Source organism: Argentina silus (assembly GCF_951799395.1).
Source record: "Argentina silus genome assembly, chromosome: 22".
NCBI lineage: Eukaryota > Metazoa > Chordata > Actinopteri > Argentiniformes > Argentinidae > Argentina > Argentina silus.
In genome coordinates this window covers 9,117,415-9,133,046 of record NC_139676.1, presented here as the reverse complement: position 1 = coordinate 9,133,046, position 15,632 = coordinate 9,117,415, and the positions used below count along the sequence as shown (strand labels likewise).

The window sequence follows — 15,632 nt, the reverse complement described above, 5'->3', positions numbered from 1 at the left end:
GAAACATGGCAGTTATAGAAACAAGAGCACGATAATGCTCAGAATGACATCACAGCTCTCCCAGTTGCGGTAAATGCAAATTCTGATGTCACCTTTTTGAAGTTGAGATTTAAAACGGTCCGGGTTAGGGTTCAGGTTCAGGTTACAGTTCAGGTTAAGGTTAGGGTTAGGGTTAGGGTTTACCCTAGGTTCAAGGATCCCACTTAGTGTCTCCCCCTTATGAACCCTGTCTTCTCCTTTCCTCCCAGGTGTCGTCTATGAAGTGTGGCATACTGCCCATCTCCCAGGAGGCCCTGATCCTGGGGGACATCGCCTACTACAACTACCAGGGAAGCCTTGACGAGCAGGACGAGCGCCTGGAGCTGCAGAAGGCCCTCGGACCCTCCACCAAGGTACAGGAGGAGCACAGGACTACCCTGTGGTCCCTCTGACCGCATTGTGGGGTTTGTGGTCGACATGACCACCCTTTGACCAAGCTCACTTTTGACCCAAATGTTTGCATGCCGTAATTGTGAATATTACTATTTTTTTTCTTTATTGACCTGCCTGGTTAGACAAAGGTTAAATGAATTAGATACATATTAGATAATAAATACATAAATAATATCACAAATTCATGGTCTCTGTGGTTAGATTTTGGGAATCCTTTGGACCTCACTGTGGGGATGTGGTCATGGTACAGTAGATGTGACTGGAAGGGACTGTGGTTGTGTTCTGACCGCTGTGTGACCGTGTGTGGTTAACAGGTGCTGGTCCTGAGGAACCATGGCGTGGTCGCACTCGGGGAGTCCATCGAAGAGGCCTTTCACTACATCTACAATGCCCAGTATGCCTGTGAGATCCAGGTAAACACACACACACACACACACACACACATTATCCAAAACAAAACACTGGGAATCGTTTTGTTCTACAGATTGCTTGTTTTTCTGCCATTCCATCCCCTACTGTGCCTCTGCTGTACACCAGTGTGTTGACCTCCCAGTCCCCCTGCTGGGTTTGTTTTGAACAAACAAATTCAAATTTCAAATGGTGTTCCTCCCTTCATTTGGATGTAGGAGAGGGGCGTTAGGGTAATCTGTTTGTTTTTGGTACCAGGCTCTTTCACTCCAGCTGCCCCCCCCCCCCCCCCCCCCCCACCCGTGTTTTTAACAACCCTCTATAAATTTAAATATGGCTCTCCCCCGTGAAATCCCACGTTCCCACGTTCTCAAAACTCAGCAGCAACAACGTTATTAGAGTTTGATCAGGGAACGCAGCCCGACTCATTGTGGTGTAGTGTTGTCCCAGGTCCAACACGTGATTTCTTGGTGACGTCTTCTAACAGGAAATGCACTCTAGGTCATGTTGTTATTAGTTACATGAGGAAGAGGTCCAGGGTTCATTGAAAGGTGAAGAGATATGTGTGTGTGCATGTGCGTGCACGTGTTTTTCTTGTGTTTTTGTTTTTTATTTCCTTGTGTGTGTGTGTATGTGTGTGTGCGTGTGCACATTTGTGTGTGTGCGTGTGGTGTGTGTGTGCATGTGTGTGTGTGTGTGTGTGCGTGCGTGTGTGTAGTTGGTCAATATGGTAAACATTACCCCAAGTGTGGGTGTTGTCCCTGTAGTAATAGGCGTACCAAATCCCTGTTTGAATCTCGGCCACCAGGCCAACAAAACATTAATCCACCGCTGCAAAGCCCTGCTTAATATCTAAAAATAACCCCCCACCCCCAGCGATGTTTGACTCGTCCAACATTTGTCCTTGGGGGGGCCGTGATCTTATAACATCCACCAATATCTCCCAGGGTTGAGTTTTTCAATTTCACGTTTCATGGTGTTCTTTGGATCTAACTTCTCGTTGTTGATAGATAACTGTGAAGTCATTGTTTGACTGACCTCAGCGGCCTCTCCTCTCCACCACTGATTTTGCTTGAGTTGGATGTTTTGTTGGAATTGTTCCGGAATGTTATTTCTCCATTTAAAAAGTGTGTGTCTCTCAATGGTTGGAAAATGCTTTTTTTGCATGCAAATTTTTCATAAAGTAAATGTTTCCCAACAGTATATTTAGTCTATACTAAGTCTATTTTAGACTATTTTCTAAGTCTCTTTCAGTATGGATGGTGAATGCTCCTCTTTCTAATGTTTTTCTCCCCCCCCCCCCCCTAACCCTAACCCCCCCCGCAGGTTAATGCGTTCTCGTGTGCTGGCAGCATAGACAACCTGATCGTGCTGGACCAGGAGAAGTACAAGTCACGGACATTCAACGTGGCGGCGAGCGAAGGGGGCGGCGTCAACCTGGGCTCCCAGCACAAGTGGAAGGTGGGGGAGCTGGAGTTTGAGTCCCTGATGAGGATGCTGGACAACCTGGTGAGTGGAGTCAGACACGTGTGTGTGTGTGTGTGTGTGTGTGTGTGAGAGAGAGCTTGCGCACTGGTGTGTGTGTGTGTGTGTGTGTGTGTGTGTGTGTGTGTGTGTGAGAGAGCTTGCACACGTGTGTGTGTGTGTGTGAGAGCTTGCGCGTGCGGGTGTGTGTGTGTGTGGCGCTCTATAAAGGCCTTGGTGTGACACTCTTTCCATCTCTTTACCTCTATCTCTCTGTCCCTCCCTCATCACCTCTACTTTCACTCTAGTTTCTCTACTGTCTGCTGGGTTTCTGGTATCTGCTCTCCTTTGATCTCTCCACCCCCCCCCCCCACCACCCACCTCTCATCTCTGTCTTTCACTCCTCTTCTCCAGATTAGACTTCAGTGTGTCTGTTTTTAACACCCTGTGCTGGACCTGGTGGTGCCAAAGGGCACTGGGAGAGAGAGAGAGGGAGAGAGATAGGGATGAAAGGAGGGGTGTGGGAGTGGAGAGATAGGGAGGATGTGATGGGTGCGGGAATGAGAGAGAGAGAGGGAGAGAGAGAGAATGGAGGATCTAGTGCGTCACAGAGCAGCTGTGGAGGTCTCTGTAGGCCGGGCCTGAGGTTCTCGAACTCTCTGAGAGCCTCAATAACAGATTGCAGAGTCTAGGAACTCTCCCTGCCTGTCAGTCTGCCAGCCTGAGAGAGAGAGAGAGAGTGTGTGCGTGTGTCTGTAGAGTAAGTCAATATGGAGCAAAAATAATAAAAATAATAAAATAGTGCTTTATTTTTCCTATCTCTTACAACACAAATGCGTCTACCTCGCTGTCTCATTATTCTTGTCTGTGGATACGCTCAGAGGCCCGAGGAGGGAATTCTCTTTATCAACAGTCTTCTCTCACAGCTCATAAAAAGCCCGTTCCTCAGAGCTGCATATGGCACAGATGTGATTTTATTCTGTGTTGTGCAACTACTGGAGCGCATAAATCCATACTGAAGCACAGGTGACGCAGGCAGGTCGAGAACCTCATGTGATTGTGTTTTCCCGTGAATGGAGATCAGTTGAAATTTGGAACCCTGTTGAACCAACACCTAAGTTAAAAGTGCACCTAAGTTTTTTTTTGGGGGGGGAGAAAGAGGATTGTCTGTTATGGAAGAGTGGGGGGAGTTAGAGAGGGAGGAGAGGCAGACAGGGAACAATAAAGTGTGTGAGAGAGGGAGAGAGAGAGGGGGGGGAGAGAGGAGGGGAGAGGAGAGTCAGACAGGAAGCGTCTCAGCTGACTGTAAGGTCCCTGATGCCAGAACACCCTCTGGGCACAGCAATGTGTTCCCATCCTCCCCTCTTCCCCTCCTCCCAGGCCGCAGGGGGAACTCTGGGATTGCAGAGACACTGGGGTGCGTTCCAATAGTCTGTCCACCTCCAAAACACATTATAAGAGAGAAGGTCTAAGGTCCATGTCTGAGTCTGCGTGGTCCATGTCTGAGTCTGTGTGGTCCATGTCTGAGTCTGCGTGGTCCATGTCTGTGTGATGCATGACGTGAGAGAGAGAAGTGACTGCTCTTACTGAACTTCAGCGTCCACGACTCTCCATCCTCCAGCAGACGCCTTTATCCAAAGCGATTTACAACAAATACATTTAAGTGAATCATCTATCCAACAGTCATCATAAGACAAAGTAATCAATGCTCACACCAGGGGCCATTGGCAGTCGTAATTTTTATTTTTTATTTTATTTTTTTATTAACAGGAGAGAACTTGTACAGGGGGGAAGTGGGGGTGAAGAGGTCTCAAGGGTTGGGGTTAGGGTTAGTACAGGGGGGGTAGTGGGGGTGAAGAGGTCTTTAGGGTATCATCCAGTGTACCATCCATTGTTTTCTTGCCCCTTGCTGTTTCTCCGGGTTGCAGCTTATTAAGCACTTTATGACAAAAAGCATTTGTCATGAAGTCACATCTCACTTTAAGGTCGATCGATTCATCGACTGACGGTGTCATTCCGTGTCCATGCAGGGCTACCGGACGGGCTACGCCTACCGGCACCCCATCGTGCGGGAGAAGCCGCGGCACAAGAGCGACGTGGAGATCCCGGCCACGGTGACGGCGTTCATGTTCGAGGAGGACGAGGGCGCCGCCCGGCTGCCCTTCAAGTTCCTGCAGCAGAGACAGCAGAGGGAGAAGACCCGCTGGCTCAACTCCCCCAACAGCTACATGAAGGTCAACGTGGACAGCGACGAACGCTCCCGGACCATGGTGGGTGTGGGTGTGGTTGTGGGTGTGGGTGTGGTGGGTGTGGGTGTGGTTGTGTGTGTGTGGGTGTGTGTGTGTGTGGGTGTGGGTGTGGGTGGTGGGTGTGGGTGGTGGGTGTGGATGGTGGTTGTGGTTGTGGGTGTGGGTGTGGTTGTGGGTGTGAGTGGGTGGTTGTGTGGGTGTGGTTGTGTTGGTGTGGGTGTGGTTATGTTGGTGTGCACAAGTCTGTGTGGATCAAACATCTTAACGCCCAAAGATGTAGGTGTGTGGGTGGGTAGGTAGGCGTGTGTGTGGGTGGGTGGGCGGGCGTGTGTGTGGGTGTGTGTATACATGCACACACACACAGAGACATAGCAGCTGCCGCTGTGTTCAAATCCATAAACACGCATAGATCAAAAGCTTACACATAGAATCACACTCAATCGCATGCATCGGCTTTTCTCATGTTTCCTAGTGTTTTGGAGGATTTAGTCTTAGCTGGAACCAATTTGACCCACTTTCTCCTCTCCACACATTCACTGTTGAAATCTTAAAGAGCCGGACCCCATAGACATACATATGGCCAGGTCTTATGTTACGCTGCCCTCTTGTGGTAGACTGGAGAACTACATATTCAGGATATTAAACTGTGTCCGTCTACTCTACAATGACGTCAAAATGGTATTGAAATAGAGAGAGAAAGAGAGGGATCGCTCAGAATGTCTGCATTTTGTGTGCGTCTGATTTGCCTTCGTTTGATCTCCCTCTCGCAGTGGATGAAGTCGGAGGAAGCGGGCAACAACAGCGGCACCCCAATCCGAATCGAGGACGCCAATCAGTTTGTCCCGATGAACACAAACCCCAGTGAAGTGCTGGCGAAGAGAAACAAAGTAAGTCTGACCCCCCAATGACCGTACCTCTACAGCTTCTACACCTAGGCTTCTACACCTAGGCTCCTACACCTAGGCTTCTACACCTAGGCTTCTACACCTAGGCTTCTACACCTAGGCTCCTACACCTAGGCTCCTACACCTAGGCTTCTACACCTAGGCTTCTACACCTAGGCTTCTACACCTAGGCTCCTACAGCTTCTACACCTAGGCTCCTACACCTAGGCTCCTACACTTAGGCTTCTACACCTAGGCTCCTACACCTAGGCTCCTACACCTAGGCTTCTACACCTAGGCTTCTACACCTAGGCTTCTACACCTAGGCTTCTACACCTAGGCTCCTACACCTTCTACACCTAGGCTTCTACACCTAGGCTTCTACACCTAGGCTTCTACACCTAGGCTTCTACACCTAGGCTTCTACACCTAGGCTCCTACACCTAGGCTTCTACACCTAGGCTCCTACACCTAGGCTTCTACACCTAGGCTCCTACACCTTCTACACCTAGGCTTCTACACCTAGGCTTCTACACCTAGGCTCCTACACCTAGGCTCCTACACCTAGGCTCCTACACCTAGGCTTCTACACCTAGGCTCCTACACCTAGGCTCCTACACCTAGGCTTCTACACCTAGGCTTCTACACCTAGGCTCCTACACCTAGGCTTCTACACCTAGGCTTCTACACCTAGGCTCCTACACCTAGGCTTCTACACCTAGGCTTCTACACCTAGGCTCCTACACCTAGGCTCCTACACCTAGGCTTCTACACCTAGGCTTCTACACCTAGGCTCCTACACCTAGGCTCCTACACCTAGGCTTCTACACCTAGGCTTCTACACCTAGGCTCCTACACCTAGGCTTCTACACCTAGGCTCCTACACCTAGGCTCCTACACCTAGGCTTCTACACCTAGGCTCCTACACCTAGGCTCCTACACCTAGGCTTCTACACCTAGGCTCCTACACCTAGGCTTCTACACCTAGGCTTCTACACCTAGGCTCCTACACCTAGGCTTCTACACCTAGGCTCCTACACCTAGGCTCCTACACCTAGGCTCCTACACCTAGGCTTCTACACCTAGGCTCCTACACCTAGGCTTCTACACCTAGGCTCCTACACCTAGGCTCCTACACCTAGGCTCCTACACCTAGGCTCCTACACCTAGGCTTCTACACCTAGGCTCCTACACCTAGGCTTCTACACCTAGGCTTCTACACCTAGGCTCCTACACCTAGGCTTCTACACCTAGGCTTCTACACCTAGGCTCCTACACCTAGGCTTCTACACCTAGGCTCCTACACCTAGGCTTTTACAGCTAGGCTTCTACACCTAGGCTTCTACACCTAGGCTCCTACACCTAGGCTTCTACACCTAGGCTCCTACACCTAGGCTTTTACAGCTAGGCTTCTACACCTAGGCTCCTACACCTAGGCTTCTACACCTAGGCTCCTACACCTAGGCTTCTACACCTAGGCTTCTACACCTAGGCTCCTACACCTAGGCTCCTACACTTAGGCTTTTACAGCTAGGCTTCTACACCTAGGCTTTTACAGCTAGGCTTTTACAGCTAGGCTTTTACAGATAGGCTTTTACAGCTAGGTGTAGAAGCTGCCCTCAGGCACAGATCTAGGATCGGTGTCAGAGTAAGTAAGCCAGAATGACCCGTAGGGGCAGGGGCCTATGAGGTGTGAGGCCAGTGAGTCAGACCAACCTGTCCCAGATCCTGTGGTTCACCATGGTGGAAAACAATGCAGGTCTTTCATTAGGTCAGCCTTTGTGTGGGCGTCAACGTCGTACTCCGATGTTGGAGGCTGGTGGAGGTAGAAATTGGAGGACAGGCTCATTGTAATGCATGGAATTAGAAATTGTATCAAACAAGTGTGTTTCATACCATTCGGAGTGCGGGAATATATATTCACTACTGTAGGACCCTATCTTATCTGTTTATTGGCTATCAACTGCCCCCTCTGCCTTCCATCACCCAATCAGCACCGCTGCTGAAATGCACTGCTACAAGACTGATGATGTCACTGTGTGTGTGTGTGTGTGTGTGTGTGTGTGTGTGTGTGTGTGTGTGTGTGTGTGTGTGTGTGTGTCCAATCCCAGATCCGAGATCAGAACAGGTTTGACATGATGACGTCAGGACCTCGCTCTCAGCACCTGGCCGGCATCCCCGTGGACGAGCCTCGACAGGTGAGCATCACCGCTGAGCAACGCATGACAACGGTCGAATATCAAAAGTCTTACGTGGGAGGAGAAGGTCTAAAGGGAGGAATCTGGGGCCCTAACCCTAAAGGGAGGAATCTGGGGCCTTAACCCTAACCCTAAAGGGAGGAATCTGGGGCCTTAACCCTAACCCTAAAGGGAGGAATCTGGGGCCTTAACCCTAACCCTAACCTTAACCCTAACCCTAACCCTCCAATGCGTTTTGAGAAGTTGTTTTCTTTTCTCATTGAACCTTGACGTTATGGTGAGGTTTTAATATAAAACCCTAGACGGGTTTCTTACCTCACCTGCACTTTTATTAATCAATTTTATTCTTTCACTGTTTTGTCATTTCATTGTGTGCTAATAAATACAATATGATCCATCCACTATATATATAGTCATCCAATAGCACCTACTGTATGCAGGAGTCACCTCATGTAACCAATATTCACCAGTAGGTGGTGCTAATCACATGAGCCATCAACAGGCCACAACTGCAACTTGAGTCTATGATCTCCCTGTGGTATGGTTTAGATTCAGTGGAATTAACATGAGGTGTTTGATGGTATGTTAATATTGTCCACCTGGTGTGTGTTTTGTGTTGAAGGATCAGGTGCGGGTAAAGGTAATACTCCCGACAGGTGTTTGTTGTGAATGCTACAGTGTGCAGTGGTGGTGTGGTTGTTTTTTTACATAGTTTCAGTCTCAGTGTACTTTGTCGACTTTGATCACATAAATGCATGAGAGTGCTGTTGTTTTATTGCGTCTTCATCTCCGACCTACATGGTAAACCAAAGGTAATCTCGGTGTATCTCAGCCTTTTTCCGTTGTTGGCACATTGAGTGTGTGTTGTGGAGTTGAATTGAAAGTGAAAGCATGACAAAAAAAAGTCCCGATGACGGGACTGCTGTTTCTCCTTCGTCACATGATTGTTATGAAATTAAACGTTCTAGTGTGTGACTTTGTGTGACAGCGTTCTAGTGTGTGACGGCGTTCTAGTGTGTGACTGCGTTCTAGTGTGTGACGGCGTTCTAGTGTGTGACGGCGTTCTAGTGTGTGACTGCGTTCTAGTGTGTGACGGCGTTCTAGTGTGTGACTGCGTTCTAGTGTGTGACGGCGTTCTAGTGTGTGACGGTGTTCTAGTGTGTGACGGTGTTCTAGTGTGTGACTGCGTTCTAGTGTGTGACTGCATTCTAGTGTGTGACCAGTCTCTCATTGGTTTTGCCATGTGTTTGATATCGGCACTAACATGTTCAGACTAGTATTTACCATGTCTCCTCCGTTGTATGTGTACATGTCTTTGTGTGTTTAAAATGAATACACTCTGGCATGAGTTTGTATATTCACACACTATTATGTAACCCTGTATTATGTAACACTATTGTGAAATATGTCCTTATGTGTGTTTGTAAGTTAGAAGCATGAATGTGTGTGCTTGTGTTTTTTTTTATTGCTCTCTGTTTCTATGACATTCGCCTGTATGCGTGTGCGTGTGCGTGTGCGTGTGCGTGTGTGTGTGTGTGTGTGCGTGTGTGTGTGTGCAGTCCCATGCTGACCCCTCTCTCCCCCCGTCCTCTCCCCAGCCCTACGTGGCATCGGAGGAGGACCAGATGGTTCCCCTGCCACCCAACCCCTTCAGTCAGCTGTCTGAGAAGGAGATGGAGGAGTACAAGAAGAACGTCGAGAGGAGGCAGCTCGGATTCAACGGTGAGACACACACACACACACACACACACACACACACACACACACACACTGTACATTTGAAACCACACAGAACAGGGTGACTTCATGATTACAGCCAACCAAACAACCTAACTATCCCACGGGCCTAAGTAACCTTGAGCCTATCATCGTCACAGTATTCCCAAAACAATTCCTCCCTGGGACTTCCAAGCACATCCTTGATCCTTTTAGCATTTATCTAACCATTAGTATTCCTGTTGTTCCCAAGGCCCCCCCCCCCCCCCCCCCCTTCCCTCATGTCCCATCCATGTGGGGTACACTCGTCAATGCTAATCAAATTAGCGGCCAGCTATCCCAAATGCTTTATGAAGGGGGGGGGAGAAGGGGACAAATCAATACCAAATGGAAGGCGAGAGAACAGTAGCCTACATACATACATACACACCCCGAGTCACGCCTACGTTGTCTACAGTGTGTGTGTGTGTGTGTGTGTGTGTGTGTGCAGCAAGTGGGCTAGCTAGCGCGCCGCGGGCTAGGCTAACGCTGTATCTAAGATGGCCGACAGACTGGCCCACAGCAGGGTTTTCACACCCCCGATAGGAGTGGGACCGGTTACCATGACAGTGTCACCCGGGAACGCACGCAACACACACACAAACACCCACCCACCAACACACTCCCTCAAGAGTCCCATCTGGGTACATGTTCGATATGATGTCTGTCTCTACTGCTGTACCCCCTCAATGCATGTTTTGCTGTTCTCACTCTCAAGCGATGCTGTGTGTTGCCTGTACAGTACACTGGCATGCCCAAGGATTAGTTAATCACCGTGAATGACACCACCGTTCATTGAATGTGTGAATGTGAACTTGATAATGACATGAAATATGTGTTGAAATGGCACTGGATTGATGCACACTTACTAATGACACCTGCTACAGTGTGAATTACCCTTAATAATCGTTAGAAACAATACCTCAACAGTCACGTGCTACTAGAGTGCAGTATCTATCAAGTATTTAGTGTTCTGTATACCAGGGGAGGCTGGTGGAGGTAGAAATCGGAGGACGGGCTCATTGTAATGCATGGACTGGAATGGGGGAATGATACCATTTTACCGGTACGATTTCTACCTCCAACAGCCTCCACCTGCTTTATACAGTACCTGAAATGTGTCCCACTAGCCCCTGTAGCCTCCCTCTGTCTTACCGTGGTACATTCTGTGTACCCCAGTATGGGCGTGCCCATACCGTTACAGTGCATGCACAACTGACAGATGACCAATGACCGCAGTTTGACCGCCAAGCTCGGAGAAAAACAGCTGTGCATCTATGTCTCGTCTCTAACCTGTCTGTGACCACTAATCTCTCACACCCTCCCCCCCCTTCACCCCCCTCACCCCTTCAACCTCACCCTTTCATCCTCACCCCTTCATCCTCACCCCCTTCACCCCCCCCACCCCTTCAACCTCACCCTTTCATCCTCACCCCTTCATCCTCACCCCCTTTATCCCTCACCTTCCAACCTGAATCCCCCCCACCCCCACCCTCACCTCACCCCCCCCCTCCCGCAGATGGCGAGCACGATCTAACCTCGGACGACGCCTCTACACTCTCTCAGTCTTTGTCCCAAACTCAGTCCCCGCAAATAACTCCAGCTAAAGAAGGTATCACAGAGAACGAGAGAGAGAGAGAACTGTTATGAAATGTGTTCAAATGTATTTGTGGTGTGTTTGTTTTGCATGTGTGTTTGTGTGTGTGTGTGTGTGTGTGTGTGTGTGTGTGCACCAGCTTTTCTATGGTTGTCCTTTACGAAACAAAGTATATTTTGGTGGCGCTTCCGATCAAAGTAGTGTTTTATCTGAGTCAAAGGTTTGTTGGAAGTGACCGTGATTGTTTATCTCATGTCAGTTCCTTAAAATCTCAGTTCCCCAGAATATGCATAGTAAACAATGAGTTACACACACGCACACATACACGCACACACACACACACACACACACACACACACACACAGTCCGCGCGCGCACACACACACACGGTCAACAATGACTTTAATATATTTCCTGTCCCTTCCCTTTGATGCACACACACGCACACACACACACACACACACACACACACACACAGTCAACCACAGGAACGTCCATTAGTTATCTCCAATCTCCACCACAAATTGGCTCGGCCAGATCACGTAATTTATGACACCGTTATTGAGGTCAACCAGTTTGTCTTCTGTAGTCAAAACAGGTCAATTGTTGTGCCGTCCCCCTCCATGGTTGTAGATGAAAAGGACTGAGCCGGCCCTTGAATGGAATGCTCTTCAACACAGTAACAGGATGCTTACGTCCCCTATTCTCTCTTCTGAGCTTACATCAGAGCAAACAGGGCATTATCCAAGCAGACGCTTTACATGCACACACACACACACACATACACACACACACACACACACAAGCTAGTATACACGCACACACACACACACACACACACACAAGCTAGTATACACACACACACACACACACATTAGGAGAATAGAGGCAGTGACACACTTCCTTGTGAGGGAGACCTTATTTAGTCAACCGTCAGCTCAGACATATTAATAGTCGCTCTTTGAACAGTGAAGAAACAGGAAGTGGATCACGTAGATAACGTTAAATTCCAAAAAGTTTGTTGATGGCTATAAACTAGCACACCCTAGACGGTCCAGGTGGAAGTGAGGCGCCATAAGTAGTCGTGTTTAAACTCATTCATGACACAATATCACACTGGTGGTGAGGTTATCATGGGATGCCTGGTGGTGGTGGTGGTGTTGTTGTTGTTGTTGTTGTCTTCTACCTTCTCTGACCTCCTCCCTCTCGCCTCCTCCGCCCCCGCCACAGAGAACCACACGGGCCTGATGCTGAACGGCAAGGACGACCGCGACGTGGACGAGGAGCTCAGCAAGCGCGTCAGTCAGCTGACCACCAGCGTGGAGAGCGTGGAGATCATGGTGCGCTCCGGGGAGAAGATCGAGGAGGCCCTCTCCCCCGAGGGCTCGCCCTCCAAGTCCCCCAACAAGAAGAAGAAGAAGTTCCGCACCCCGTCCTTCCTCAAGAAGAACAAAAAGAAAGAGAAAACGGAGGCCTAGAGAGCTTTCTTTTTTTTTGGGGGGGGGGGGGTGATACAGTTCAGTAAAGAAGAGGGGCAGCACCTACTTTACATCTTTTTTTTTTTTTTTTTTGGTATGTCTGTGTTTTTATTTGGTTTTTGTTTTGTTTCAATGTCCTTTTTTTTTGGTCTCGTTTTTTTAATTTTATTTTATTTTTTATTTTTTTAAACAAATGGTTCTATTAAATAAGGGGGCTGGGATTTGATGAATTGGTCTTATTTTTAAGTCATCTCTCCCTCTGCAGTGGTGCAGGATCAATTAAGGGGGGGGGGGGGGGTTAGAATTTAAAAGCAGCAACGAACATGGGCAGGCACGGTCTTGTGTCTCACGTGTGCACTACCTAGGCCTCTGGTCTGCCCTATGTTGTGACCTAAGTAGTGCACTCTGTAGGGGTATAGGGTGTCATTTGAGATTAGCCCATAGATCCTGGAAAACTGGCTCTTCCTGTGTACAATCTTCCCGTTCAATAGCTGATTATGGAATTTGAAACCGCCACCTGTATTCCTAGTTCATAATCATCAGCCAATAGTACTTGCAGGTATAGATATGCATCAGTGTGCACAAAATACATGGCGGTTAGCATACAGAATACATACATGAACTCCTGGCCGTTAAAGTAACCACCATGTTCTTCTTTTCTGCTAATATTTTTCCATCATTTATGGTCGACTTCCACTCACGCTTTGGTCACTTCAGCCTATAGGAGCATCAATCAGAGACGTTACAGAAAGTGATAGTCACACTGGAAAACTGGTTTAGAACAGAAATGTAACGGGGTTTGTGATATTTTTTTTCTCCTTTACTCTCTTTTTCTCTCACCTGTTCTCCCTCACTCATCCTTTCTCTTTCTCTCTCTCGCTCTCTTGAACGTGAATGGGTCTAGCGCTCCATTGGTCGGCTCTTGTGGCTACCTGGCTCTCTATTGGCCGACGCCCGTCACTAAGAGAAGCTGACTCATTCTGCAAACTCATGTAGCATTTTTTTTTATTGTTTTAAAGGTTCTCTCCTCTTAATTTAATTTTTTTGCCAAACTAAAAGGAAGAAAAGAAAAAAAAACAATCACGTTTTAGTGAAAGCATCATTGTTTAAATACTCTAAATCGCATTTAGATTATCCAGCACACGAGTCATCTCATGAAATAATATTAGTTTTTGTTTCTTTCTTCTTTCTTTTAAAAAAAAAATTGAACACAGAATTTGGTATTAGTCCACTCAGTTTTATACTCATTTCTATGCTTTTACAGAGAATTCAAATGTTACGCATGTTTCGCAAGGATCTGAATTTATATGGCTGACTATGTACCTGTAGTGACGCCTCGTTTCTCAAATTATATTCTAGTTCAGATTACAAAAAATAAACTATATAACTGAGATATATGAACTGGATTATGTGGGTATAGATTTTAACTATATATTTTTATTTTATTGTGTTGCACTTTTATTGTGGTATAGTAACACATTGTAGTTGCAGGTGATGTCACCAATGAAGGAGATTCTAGAACAGTGGCAAGGTTGCGTTAGATCGAGCAAGTACAGTAGAAAGCAGACGTAGAGTACGGGAGACATTTTAGGTTTCGGAAAGTTGAGTTATGTCAGAACATTGCTATTTTGTGTCACGATTGTGGTAAACTCTATTAAAACAACAACAACTATTCCCACAACAACACAATGAATCTCCTGTTAAAAAGAAGAAAAAAAACGCCGATGTTGTTACTTGGTGTGTTTGTGTGTGTGTTTAAAGCCATATATTTTTCTCTCCAATATTTTAATAATCACGAGACAAGGGTTGAGTATCTTATCTGCCTGCACGGGCGTATCTGAATCAGCATGGGACTGCTCCAGGAGTGTCATTAGGCCTTTTATTCCACTCCTACGTCACCCCTTATAACAGCTTATAAGCGCCTTGTCAGGCTCTCTAAGCATTCGTTAGCTTTGAGGAAGGCTGGAAGTCTATTTATCTATTTGCCGGTCATTGTCTCGCTAACCTGGCTCTCCTTTGGCTCTTGTGGAAAAGAGTTTGAAGAAAACCTTCCGTTGGGGGACAATTGTGACGAGTCTCTTTAAAAAATTTTTTTTTTTTTTTTAAATCTCAGTTGCTCTTCTCACAATTTCAGTTGTGAACCGGCCCTTGTGTTATTTCTCAAGCGGAAATCATTTTGTAAGAGCGAGCGGTTTGACCTCTCAGTGAACCCTGTTGTAAGGCCAGAGTGGGTTGTCACATATCCCCCCCCCCCCCCCCCGAAATAGAATCATGTCAGTTTACCAGATGTACCAATATCCCAGCTTGTAATGTGAAATATTGGATTTTGAACACGGAGGGAGGGAGAGAGGCACATCTTAGCTGTGTAAATAGCATGGGGCTCCGAAACGTGGAGCCTAGCGTGTGGAGCCACAGACAACTGAAAACCGAACAAGGGTGCGTGAGTTTGAAAATGTGTATATGTAAGGGGTTAGGGGGGTAGGGAGAACCTAACATTAACACAACATGTTTTTATTGCTCAAGCTGTACTTTTTTTTTTTTTTTTTCCATGCATACATTTCTCCTTTTTTTGAAAAGTTCTCTCTTTCTTTTTTTCATCTTCGATTTGTATCACACAAATTATGTTTTTCACTTGTTTTTCCTCTCTCTCTCTTTAGTTTACAGAGCTCTAGGCTTTTCATTAACCATTTTATGAGCTGGAACCGCTCCCAAATACATTGAATGTGCATTGCATTCATTTGATCTTTTTCTCTCTCCGACCGTTTGCACCTTGTTTTACTAATGCCTCTTCTTTTTCCTCCATTTTGTTTTTCTGTTTAAAAAAAAAAGAAAAAAAAAAGAAAAGAATGGCTTTGGCATGCCAGTACAAGCCAAACGCTGTGTGACATGTGAAGATCCTATATAAATGGTTATCTAATGGAGTTGCTTTTAGTTGTACTGCTAATCAGTGTAAATTCACAAATAAAACTGTATTTTAAGAAATTTAAAGCTCATTTTATTTCAGGTCTGGGGGTTATTCCAAGGGGTTCACAATCCACATTCACAAACATTAATCTCATTCATCAACGTTTTTCTGTTGAGCATAAATCCCATAAACACTCATTTTACTTTCACTCATCATAAACATGATACTGTAGCTCGTAAATGCACCTTAAAGGCAACGTGGT

At 47.0% G+C, this 15,632-nt stretch overlaps 1 protein-coding gene across 4 annotated transcripts in view; it reads left to right on the top strand.

Moving 5' to 3' along the window:
* The window catches only part of add3a (adducin 3 (gamma) a), an 85,800-nt gene extending 71,628 nt beyond the window's left edge, over positions 1-14,172 (top strand). For 3 of the 4 annotated variants that reach the window (XM_083693984.1, XM_083693985.1, XM_083693983.1), the window contains 9 exons: positions 249-392; positions 747-845; positions 2,167-2,349; positions 4,335-4,574; positions 5,324-5,440; positions 7,549-7,635; positions 9,234-9,357; positions 10,910-11,002; positions 12,218-14,172. In XM_083693984.1, coding sequence (XP_083550110.1) covers positions 249-392; positions 747-845; positions 2,167-2,349; positions 4,335-4,574; positions 5,324-5,440; positions 7,549-7,635; positions 9,234-9,357; positions 10,910-11,002; positions 12,218-12,465 — 1,335 coding nt within the window. In that variant the 3' untranslated portion in view covers positions 12,466-14,172. The remainder of the gene's footprint in view (positions 1-248; positions 393-746; positions 846-2,166; positions 2,350-4,334; positions 4,575-5,323; positions 5,441-7,548; positions 7,636-9,233; positions 9,358-10,909; positions 11,003-12,217) is intronic. The other variant, XM_083693986.1, reaches the window with a different exon arrangement.
* Positions 14,173-15,632: the final 1,460 nt, after the last annotated feature.